At 51.2% G+C, this 11,809-nt stretch overlaps 1 protein-coding gene across 2 annotated transcripts in view; it reads right to left on the bottom strand.

The window, feature by feature from the left end:
- Positions 1 to 3,715: 3,715 nt before the first annotated feature.
- The window catches only part of CHRDL2 (chordin like 2), a 28,134-nt gene continuing 20,040 nt past the window's right edge, over positions 3,716 to 11,809 (bottom strand). For both annotated transcript variants that reach the window (XM_050334184.1, XM_050334183.1), the window contains exons 9-11: positions 10,549 to 10,731; positions 6,156 to 6,248; positions 3,716 to 4,624 (exon numbers count right to left, since the gene is read on the bottom strand). In XM_050334184.1, coding sequence (XP_050190141.1) covers positions 4,545 to 4,624; positions 6,156 to 6,248; positions 10,549 to 10,731 — 356 coding nt within the window. In that variant the 3' untranslated portion in view covers positions 3,716 to 4,544. The remainder of the gene's footprint in view (positions 4,625 to 6,155; positions 6,249 to 10,548; positions 10,732 to 11,809) is intronic.

Below are 11,809 nucleotides of genomic sequence, written 5' to 3'. Positions count from 1 at the left end.
TGATCCAATTAAAAGGGTTAATCCCCAGAGACACCCCCGCGGGGAAGGCGGCCCCTGAGAGGTCCCCTGCGGGGAGGTGTGGTCATTAGGGCAGGCTCCTGGTCATTAGGGGCTGTCACCAGCCCACGTGGGCCTGGTGTGTGTTCCCAGAGCTCCTCTGGGATGGTTCTTTACAGTCCTGGGAGAAACGGAGGGCTTTGATACTGGTCAGCATTCGGGATAAACCAAGGTGAAGCTCTTCTCTCTTCCATGCCACTGCACAGAAGGGAAAGCCAAAGGACCCAAAAGGTTATGTCTGGAAAAGTATGGATGTGGATAGACAACTGACTGGCTGGATAATAATGGACAGGGATGATGAGTGGGGTCCCATGGCTGCACCTCTGTTTTCTGAAGGGAAAGCTCAGCCCACCCCTCATATCTCTGTTGGCTCAGGGGTCACTTTTACTCTGCTCAGGTGAGACTCCACCTGCAGTGCTGCCTCCAGCTGTGGGAGTCCCAACATCAGAAGGATGTGGACCTGCTGGAGTGAGTCCAGAGGAGGCCATGGAGATGCTCTGAGGGCTGGAGCCCCTCTGCTCTGGAGACAGGCAGGGAGATCTGGGGGTGTTCACCTGGAGAAGAGAAGGCTCCAAGGGAGACCTTAGAGCCCCTCCCAGTGCCTAAAGGGACTCCAAGAGAGCTGCAGAGGGACTTAGGACATGGGCCTGGAGTGCCAGGACAAGGGGGAATGGATTCCCACTTCCAAGGGCAGGGTTAGGTGGGATATTGGGAGGAAATTCTTCTCTGTGAGGGTGGGGAGGCCCTGGCACAGGTTGCCCAGAGAAGTTGTGGCTGCCCCACCCCTGGAAGTGTTCAAGGCCAGAATGGATGGGGCTTGGAGCAACCTGGTGTAGTGGAAGGTGTCCCTGCCCATGGCAGGGAGTAGGATTGGGTGAGCTTTAAGGTCGCTTCCAACCCAAATCAGTTTGTGATTCCCTAATTCATAATTAGGGTTAGGGTTAAGAGCCCTTCCTGCCTCATTGCAGAGAGCAAAGGGGAGGCTTTGGGGTCTCCTTTTGGAGACCAACTGTCCTGTGCCCCCCATGGCTGCATCCCTTAGACAGGAGGCAGCAGTGCTGCTCCAGGACCAGTGCAAGGCTTATTCCTGCAACCAAAGCAGCAAAAAGCAATGTCATCCCAGTTTTGTGTGCCAGGAGCCGACAGCCGAGATACGGAGCCTGGAGCTCACGCCTTTGGTCTGTGCTGCCGGAGCAAGAGAGAGGGAACTGCAGCCAAGGCGAAAATGTTTTACTGTTCCATATAAAATTTATGGGGTGCCTTTTATGACAGTGTTCCAAAGCAGGGCTGCAGTAAAGGGGTAACTGAGAGGCAGCAGAAAGCCTGACTCCCACCAACAGAGAGCTGGCAGGGGCGTGATGCCTGATGGTGGGGGAGAAGCTGATACCAGAAATGATGAAATGATGTTTGGAGGCAGCCAGGGAAAGTGGATGTGATGGGTCTGGGCAATAAAGAAACTTATGGGAGGATGGAACAGCTACATCACTCAGACAGCTTCTTTGGAGATTTTCATGTCTCCCATTCATGATGGGTGCACTCAACACCAACTCAGAGCCAAGCCCTGTTTGCTGAGACCACCTTCAGTGCAAGGACAACAGCAGAAGAAGGAGCAGAGCCACCCCAGCACACCTCAGAGCATCTGCACCAGGACAATGCCATGCATGTTTCCCAGGGAGGGACCAGGCAGCAGCTTCGTCTCTTGGTGGGAAGCTCCTTAGGATGAGGTTGCTTTTCCATCTCATGCCCCATGAACCTCTCTCCACAGGAACTCTATCTTCTACATCACTGTTAATCCCCAAACCTCCCTGTCCAAGGAAGAGCTCACCCAGGGCTCCAGGCAATGCAGCCCTGGGGGGATGCAGCTCTGTGGTCACTTCAGACACGTGATGCTTTTGGGAAGAAATACAAAGCACCACGCTGAGGGTAAGGATTGCTCAGTGAGGGATAGCAGGGACCACATCCATAGAATCATGGGATCACAGAGCTATTAAGGTTGGAAAAGCCCTCTAAGACCATTGAGTCCAATCATTCCCCCAGCGCTGCCAAGGCCACCACTGACCCATGTCCCCAAGTGCCACATCCACACAGCTGTTAAATTCCTCCAGGACAGTGGAGACTTCATCACTGCCCTGGGCAGCCTGTGCCAGGGCTGGACAACCTTTTGGATTTTTCCTAATATCCAACCCAAAGCTCCTCTGGTGTAACTTGAGGCCATTTCCTCCTGCCCTATCACTTGTTACCTGGGAGAAATGACCAACTCCATGCAACTCTGTTGTTGCTCTCCAAAGGGTTTCTCCTGGTCACGGAACATCTGGAAGCATCCACCACCCTCCTAGACATGGTAGAGGAGCTCTATGTGCGCAGCACTCAGCTGAGTTGCACCCAAGAGGCCTGTCTGTGTCTGGGCTCGGTACAGCCTTTATGGGCCCAGTACAACCCAGATGGGCTCAGTACAGCCTAGATGGGCTCAGTATAACCTTTAAGAGCTCAGTAGAACTTAATGGACTCAGTAAAACCTGTTATGGGCTCAGTGCAATCTGCATGGGCCCAGTACAACATATATGGCCTCAGAATAACCTTTACGTGCCCAGTACAACCCATATGGGCTCAGTACAACCTACATGGGTTCCCTCTAACCTATATGGGCTCAGTAGAACCTCTATGGGCCCAGTACAACCTGTATGGGCTCAGTAACCCAGAGATACCTGCAGGAAACCCCCTTTGGATGAGAATTCTTGCTGGTTTTCTCCCAGCCTTCCCCATGAACCCAACAGAGCAGGTTTTTTTTTTAACTCCTGCTGCTTCTGGTAAATGAGCACAAATTGCAGCTCCCCTCAGCTCCAATTAGATCAGCAAGGGTGAGTTAATTAGGCTGACGAGCAAGGGCTTAGGCTCTGCCCAAGGCTGGCAGCATCCTCCCTGCAGCTATAGCCACGCAGGTGAGGAGGTGACTTTGCCCCTCTCCCTTCACCTCATGCCATGGAGAACACCCCTAATGGCCAAAGCATCAGTGGGATTTTTTCCTGGACAAGCTGAACCAGCTCAGCCCCAGGATCACTGCCTGGCTCTGGTGAGTGCTGGCAGCTCAGTGCCTGCCGGCTGCTCCAGTTGTCCCTGGTTGCTCCTTGCATCCTCTCTCACTCCTCCATGCTTTGGCACCTGTTTACATCCACTTTGTATCCACCAAACCTGGTTTTTTGGAGCATAATGAAGAGAGAAAGGGAAAGCATGGGGTGGGAGCTGCTCACATTTATCCTTTCGTAGCCCCACGTGAGTGGTTGCCTGTCCAAGACAGAGCTCCTACACTCACTTAGCAGCTTGCTTGGGCTCCTAGCCAGCATTCCAGGACTTCCTCTTTCTTGGCCTGGGTTTATCACCTGCCCTCCATGTCCACCACCAGCCCTAAGCTCTGTTTTCATCCCAAAACCATGTGCAGACCACAAGGAAATGGGGAGGCATGATCGCCTGCTGATGAGCAAAGCATCCATAGGATCCTGTATCCCTACTCTGAGGGGTCAAGGGGTCAGACCCCACCAGGATGGGGGTCCCACCCAGAGATGTAATACAGACCCTAGAGGGAAAGGAAAAACAGCACAGAAAGCTGAATCAAGAAGATGCTTTAATCAGATTTATCAGACAGATTCTGATCTCCAAATAAATAGATTTATCAAAACAGAATAAAACAAGAATCCAAGGATAAATACATGTACCAAAACCAACTTGAAAATCCCCCAAAGCTGTTTCCAGACAGGGGGAAGGTGATGCTGCTGCCCACCCTCCTCTCCACGCTGCAGAAATGGTCCTGTTGACCCTCTGGGAGATGCCCCTCCAGTGAATACAGCCCAGTAGATATTATGTAGGATATATAAGTATATAGCATAATAACCTGCTTAGTAGCGACCTTAGCGCAGTGCTCAGGGTCTCAGACCCTGTCAGCAGGTGGGTCTTCCCAAAAACTGCATCTTCACACGATCTGCAAAGAAGGGAAAAGGATCCTCCCAGCTGGAACAGAGGAGAAAAGACACAAGACTTTTCACAAAACACCCTTTGGAGGGTTTTCAGCCAAAAAAAAAACCCTTTGCAGATCACAGGGGCTCCAGGAAAAGAAACAAAGGATGATTTTTCTTTCCTTGCAGGTCATCTTTGCGGCGGTGATTGGAAAGATGCGCAGTCAAGCTTTGCTCCTGGTGCTCTTTGAGAATGCCGGGGTGCCAGGGATGTATCCCACCTCTTCATGTCACACCAGGTCTCACACCTCTGCCGTTTCACTCTCTTCCCTCTGCATATCCAAGGATAGCAGAAGAGGGAGAGAGGCACCTCCATGGCTGCGGCTTGGACACGGATCAACTGGGATCTGGAGTTTCTGGAACTTACACTAGTGCATCCTTTATTGAAGTGCCAGTCTAATAATGCAGCTCTGGTTCTCATATATATGTGTATGTGTGGGGGTGCAGATAAATCAAAAGCGAGGGTAAAGTTTTTTTGCTTTACAAGTTCTCTGTTTCCTTCTCTGGGCTCTCTGTCATCCTCAGCTCTGACGTCTGGGCTCGGAAGATGTTCCAGTGACCTGGATGAGCAGAGAGGGACACACATTAGCAACAACCCTGGAGAAGGAAAGCACAATTTTCCGTGCTGGAGGATCTGCAAGGACCATGCTGGGAGAGAGGCTGGGATAGAGATCTACCCACGGCACCAGCCATGGCCAGAGCAGCTCATCAGCGATTCACCATCCAGCTCTAGACTTTGTCACCTTGCAGTTAAAATGGTATCTGAGGTCAAGAGGGACCTTCTTACCCACTGCAATGCAATTAATGGCACGGTCAACGGCACTTCCAATGTTCTTCCTGGTAAACCCTCGCATGGTCTTAAAAGAAAAGGAGCTCAGACCAAAACAGGGATAAATCCCTCTCTCTAACTCCTCAAAGGGTGCTTGGACATGATCTATGGCCATGTCCTGTCTGGCATGTCTGGGATTTGGGATGATTCCCTGCCTTTCAGGGGGAAGAAGCATTTTGCATGTCCTCTGTCTCACCCTCAGAAAGCCAAAATTTCAGTTTCATGGGCAGTGGGCAGGTAGGTTTCTCTCCTCCCTTCTGTCAGCCCCATTTCTTCGGGGTGGTTTTCTAAAAACCCCTACATTTATATTCATTTTCCTGCTGCTGCATCAGCCTTGGCTCTTCTACCTATGGTACAGCAAAATCCTGTGCAGAAGGAGAAGGAACCCCCTTCAATCGCCTGCAGCCTCACCAGCGAGCTGCAGATTCTCAGCAGTATTATTTGCCAGGGGAAACTGAGGCGAGAAGAAGCTGGCACATTGCTCCATGAAGGTGTGAAACCCAGCCTGGGAGCAGGGACTGGAAAATCCCCCGGGGTTTGCTCAAGAGATGTTGTCCCAAGCAGACTGGGGGTGAAAACAAATCTCCAGGCTCCCTGGAGCACCGGGTGCACTGGGCAGCAGCGCTGTTCCAGACTGACCCAGTGACCTGTGGGTGCTGGACAATACGGGAATGGCTCTGATCCCGACCTATCCCACTAAACTCCAACACAGCCCAGGAGGAGAGGCAGCCAGCAGGAAATAGCATGGCAGTTTCGCTCCGTCCAGCCGCTCCCGGCATGTGCACTGGCATTCCTGCTTTTCGCAACATTTACGCACATCCAAGAACACTCAGAGTGATTTTTAAAAACACTTTGACAGTTTATTTTCTTTCTAATCCCTTGCATCACTTATATTTTTTCTCCCCCCCCCCCCCACCCTTTAAGACCAGATGGATTAGATATAAAAATCAAACAGTTTTATGGGCTTTGGAGAGACAAATCCTTTGGATTTCACAAGGATGCATCCACTTTTAGAAAGCTGGCTGCCCTTTCCAATACCATAAAGCGGCTGTTAACCAGGAGTGTTGCATATGGGTGTGAAAACAGGTCAGTTCCAACCCCACTAAGCTTGCACAAGCCTTTTCCCTATGGATCAGCTCCCCATGCCGTGCTGGGATTTATGCAGTCTTTTTGCAATGGCCAGAGCAGAGCAGGAAAACAGCAGGTTGTTTGGGGCAGGATGTGCTGGAGGAGTGAGGAAAAGGGATTTTTTCTCTCCCTACCTTCGTTTGTCCGGGTGATCAGCCTGAAGTTTTGTGCTTCTTGCTTGAATTCTTGTTTGCTGATCTTCTTGGTTTGGATCAGATGGAATATTCCTGCAGAGGGGAACACAAGGCATCAGATTCTTATCTAAGGCTCACCCAGGTTTGATTGTTCTGTCCCCTCCTGAGATGCAAAGGGGAAACTGCCTGCCCTGGATGCCCTGGCGTCCTGGCTCAGTGCAGGACCTGCTGGTGAAGCCTGGTGGGAGTTTGGGAGTGAAACCAAGGCTGGCAAAGGCCAGGAGAGATCTCATTTGAATATTAGGAAGCAACTCTTCCCTGTGAGGGTGGGCAGGCCCTGGCACAGGTTGCCCAGAGAAGCTGCCCCATCCCTGGAAGTGTTCAAGACCAGGTTGGACAGGGCTTGGAGCAACTGAATGGAAGGTGTCCCTGCCCATGGAAGGGAGGTGGACCTGGATGGGCTTTAAAAGTCCCTTCCAACCCAAACCATTCCATGACCTTATGGTTCAGTGCAAACAGTACTGCTCATTAAATCAGGACACAGCAGGGACACCATGAAGCAGGTGAAAACAGTAAGATTTCATTGCTCCAGAAAACATCTCATGCTGAAGAAGTTCTGAGCTCCCCAAAAAACCATAAAAGAAATAGAGGTGAGACCAAGAAGATGCTGAGATCCCTGTGCCCTCTGCTCTCTCTAGACCACCTATCTCCCCTGACTGCTGATACCCCTCCGTCCTAGGATGTTTTCCTTTCCTGGAAGCAGCCAGGGACCAAAGTTTTCCATCTCTCAGACACCAGCCCTGAAATTCCTCCAGGACAAGAAAAAACACGAGTGACCTCAGCAGAGATTGATATTTGTGCCCGTGCCAGCACCATCCCATCAGTGGAGGTGCCTGACTCAGGCGTCTGACCCAAGCAAACCAGAACCTGCATTTAGCAATGGAAGTGACCTTTCTGTGGGATTAGGGGTTACGATATTCCGAAGCGTGACAAACCAGGCAGGTATGCCTGGCATATCCTTCCCCACCTCTCCCCCGGGCTCCCAGAGCATCCAGCCTCTTGCTGCCAGCAGATGTGAGAGGCAGTGTGGTCCCCCTTATTTGGTTAAGACACTTTCCCCGATTCCCAGCAGCAATTACACATAAAAAGAGTACAGAATGAAAGGGAACCGGCTTGCAGTCCATCTAAATGAGATGTTACGGACTGTGGAAAATTAACACAGGAAGTCAAAAACATACAGAGAAATATGTGGGTATTTGGACTATTAATAAGTCCTTTCAGTGGGTTGGGAAAAGAAGCCCTACCAGTAACAAAAGAAGATACTGGATGGAGGTAATATAACTGTTAATGACGCAAGGAAGGCACAAGTGTTCAATAAATCCTTCTGGTCTATACTTAGAAAGGGGCAGGAGGCTGTGCTTGCAGTGCCCATGGCTGATGAAGCACTTTCCAGCACATTAGTAATGAAGAGGATATTTTAAACAAGAGCTATGAGAGATAAACAGCTTTTAATCAACGGACCCAGATAATGCTCCCCCAAGAGCTCTCTCAGAGCTGGCTGAGACCTTTGCCTGCCCCAGGATGACCGTCCCTGACAGATGCCAGGAGGTGGAGAGCAGTGCAGGAATGCAGGGGATGCTCCAGCAGGCACAAGGAGAGCACAAGGCGGCACAGATAAGAATAGTGCACCCACCAGAGAGGCAGGAGGGGATGGAGCTGCGAAAGGGCAGTGACACTTCCCAGCAAGCTGATCCCATCCAACAGGCAGGATCATTCCTTGCAACGTTTTGGGTGAGATGGAGGGAGGTGGTGGGGCTGTTGAGCACTTACCACCTTCCTTGGTGCATTAAAGGGGATTTATCAGGAAGATGGGGACTGACTTTTTAATGGGGCCTGTAGAAAGAGGACAGTGGGTGATAGTTTTAAACTAAAAAAGGGGAGATTAAGACTAGATAGGAGGAAGAAATTTTTTATGGTGAGAGTGGTGAGGCCCCCAGCACAGGTTGCCCAGAGAAGTTGTGGCTGCCCCATCCCTGGAAGTGTTCAAGATCAGGTTGGATGGGGAGGAACCTGATCTAGTGGAAGGTGTCTCTGTCCTCAGCAGGGTGTCAGAACAGGATGATCTTTAAGGTCCCTTCCAGCACAAACCAGTCTGTGATTTGAAAATTCTATGCTTTAGGTGCTGCCTCAGGATCCAAACAGAAGTAGAGCACATAGAGTCCAGAGCAGAGCCATGGGAAGGAACAAAGGACCAGAAAATTCCAAAATCAAGGAAAGACTGAAAATATTCAAGTGCTTAAACCATGTAAGAGAGGGCAGAGGTGGGAGCTGATGGCATCTTCAGAGGAAAGGACTGTGCTCTTGACACCTGCAGTGGAGAGGACGAGAAGGTACAAGCTTGAGCTGCACACTGGGAAAAGTCTTCCCTTAGGAAGGACTTTGTGGGTCTGGAAGAAAGTAGGTGGGCTGTAGAATCTCCATGGCAGGAGAAAACACCAGAAAAGCGTGGGGGTGGCTGGTGTGGACCCTGCAGGTCTCCTCCAGCCCAGGTGTGAGGGAATACGAGCATGGTGAAACCCCAGGGATGGCTGGCAGACCCAGAGCTGCCAGTTTTCAGGATAGAAAGGAGTATTTTGATCACTGTCTAATCAACAGCTTGGCAGGGTAAATGTGGGAAAGGGGTCCATGGGTGGACCACACCTCCAATCCAGGTGTAGGGCAGGAATCAACAGCAGCGCCTCCAAACCATGCTGGTCCCTCTCTGATCCTGCCTGTTCCTTCACTGTCCTCTATTTCCACGAATAACTCCTGTTCAAAAACACTGGAAAGTCACTTTTCAAAATGCCTGGTGGTTTTCAGACCCCTAAAAACATGGGGAAGCCCCCACTGCAGCTCTTCTGGAGGCTGGTCATGCACCACCAGCCAGCTGGGTAAGACTTTTGGGTGGATGTTGGCACTGGTTTCTCCTCTCAGCTCCTGCTTCAGGGAGAAAAACCTCCCAGGACAGAAACAGCGAAGGCCATGTAGGTATCACAAGCCATACAAAGGCAGATGGATGAGGTCCAGGTGTGACTTGCAGCCTCTTTACTCCACACATGCTGCACTGTCGGTAGAGTAGATGGACCACGGAGAGGTGGAATCCATATGTGACTCTTTCCCAATAACAACACTTCGCTCTGCCAAGCAAAAGAGCTGTGTTGGCCTCGGGGACAAGGGCCTTCCCTGTCCCTGGCTGGCAGGGCTCGGGAGCTCCATGCAGGCATGAAGTTTTTGGCCTCAGAAGGTACCAAGAAGGTTTGGGTGTCAACTTCTGCCAAGGAGCGAGGAGAGGAAACGGTGGGGCCCAGACAGTGTGGGCTCAGAGCTGTCCTCTAGCTACAAGGTGCCATTGTGAAGGAGAAGAGGGGGAGGATGGGGAGAGGGGCACCGTGGAGGATGGAGAACGGCAGGGGGAGGATGGAAACATGGTGGCAACCAAGGGTCCATCTCTGGAGTTATTTTCTCTGGCTACCATCCATGTGTGCCCACCCTTTGTGAAGAAGGGGAAGAACCTGGCTGAGGTCTCCCTAGGGAGTGAGGTGAGACATGACCGTAACCAAGAGACCAGAATATCTGCCTACACATGTCCAGAACACCTGGGCTGAGGGTCACTGTGTCCATAGGAAAGGTACAACCAACCTCAAATGCTCAAGTATTTTGGATAGAGAATGTCCAACAGAAACTCAGGGTTGGGGCACCATGACACTTTCCTGGGCCCAAGAGAAACACAACGCAAATATCTGCAGGACCAGGTGTCCCTGGGACCCTCTGGTCCATAACAGTGTTGCAAAGCTGAAGGCATGAGGAGAGAGCAAGAGATTGGTGCCATTTGACAGTGCATTTGCTGTGCTTTGACCTCTGGAGGACTCACCAAAGGGAGCATCCAAACCCACCCATCCAAAAAGTAGCCAGGGGACAATTCATTCCCCCTTCGGAAGCTGTGGGTGGACTAGGGTTAAAAAAAAAAAAAAAGAGCAAAACCAAAACCAAAAACCAGAACAATTTTTGTTTGTTTGTTTGTTTCTTCCATGTGCATTTGGCATGAAAACCATGAAAGGTTCAGGGGAACAGCCCCATGGTCCTTGTCTTGTTTGCCCACATGCTGTGCCTCCAGATAGTGTTGCAGCTTGTGGTGGGGCCAAAAGTGATTTCCAGCCCCTGCTCTGCACAGAACTGCAGGAAAAGAGGGTGAAATGAGGGAGCCAGAAAAGCCACCCTGCTGTCAGCAGGTTTTGATTCACCTCTCAAGGGCTGGAGCACCACTAGAAAAGCCTGAAAGATTGACCATAGCTTGGAAAGCTTCAGGTTTCCACACGCTCCTCGCACTCCTGGCTGGTTTTGTTATGGTACTCACCTTTAATCAGCTTCCAGTTGTAGATTTCCACCTCCTCCGTCAGCTCCTTCTCGATGGCCATTGTCCTGAGGATCTCCTTGGAGTTCTCCGAGCGCGGTGGCACAAACATGTACACCAGGACATGGCTGGGGTTCTTGCCACACCGGGTGGTGACTATTTCATCCGTGGGTTTGACTCTAGTTTCTGGGCAAAAACAAGGACAGAGTTCATTAAACCAGGGCAGGAAGGAGCTTGGAGGAGCTGCCTCAGCCCCCGGGCCATGGAAAAGGCATCTCCTTGGGTTTGGTGCCGTCGGGCACAGCTGCGTCTCTGAGTAGGACCTTGATCTGATCCCCAGCACTGGCAGCGAGGGGAGATGTTATTAAAGGACCTGTGGACCTGCTCATCCTGATGTTTTCCATTCCCTCTGACTCAGGCAGCAGGGCAGGGGATTTTCAGCACCTGTATCTCACCGCAGGGACCGTGGTGCCACCATCACCACAAAGCCCAGGCTGGGTTCCCCGCTCCCCATCTCACTCCCACTGCTGTCCTGGAGGAGGAACGTCAGGGAAGCGAAGGGATGAGCCAGCAGTGTAGGATCCAGAGCTGTGGCTGGACTGCCTGGGCAATATGCCCAGCTCAGCACCATCCCCAGCACTCTCCCCACGTGGGGTGCCACCCACACCGGGGCCCTACGTGACTTCTGCAACATCCTCGGTAAAGGACAGCTGCTAACATTTCACTTTTTTTTTTTTTTTTTTTAATGTATCTGGAGTAATTAAGAATCCCCCACGGTTTTGGAAGGAGATTTATTGCCTTTGGTTGTGAGCCTTGGAAGGCAGAGGAGCCCAGCACTGCTGAATTTAGCCTTGTTCTCCCAGCCATTTTGGATGCTGAAACTTTTTACGCTACTCGAAAGAAAGCTTGGCTATAAATAGATGCGTGGGGTGTATTTTAGTAGGACAGTTATTTCAGGCCTGATTCTGCTCTCCCCCAGGCTTTCTGGGGTGGTCCTGAGCTCCTTTTCTCCAAGAGGGGATGGAAATCCCAGTTTAAAGGGTTAAGCACCAGGAATACAAGCGTTCAGCTCTGCAGGCTCAGCATGAGGCGAAGGGGGACAACCACAGCCCAGCACCCTCATCCTTTCCACCACAGAGTCAGGGTGCAGGAAAACCTCTGCCCCAGACCGTTAAACTTCCCCTGCTCTGGGGCATTCATAGAATCATGGAGCTGTTAAAACTGCAAAAGACCTCTAAGATCATGGAGTCCTTGATTAAAGCCC

Source organism: Myiozetetes cayanensis, unplaced genomic scaffold (assembly GCF_022539395.1).
Source record: "Myiozetetes cayanensis isolate MyiCay16 unplaced genomic scaffold, myiCay2020 scf5-8, whole genome shotgun sequence".
NCBI classification, from domain to species: Eukaryota; Metazoa; Chordata; class Aves; order Passeriformes; family Tyrannidae; genus Myiozetetes; species Myiozetetes cayanensis.
Note: the sequence above shows the minus strand (reverse complement) of the source record. Positions and strands in the feature narration are given on the sequence as shown.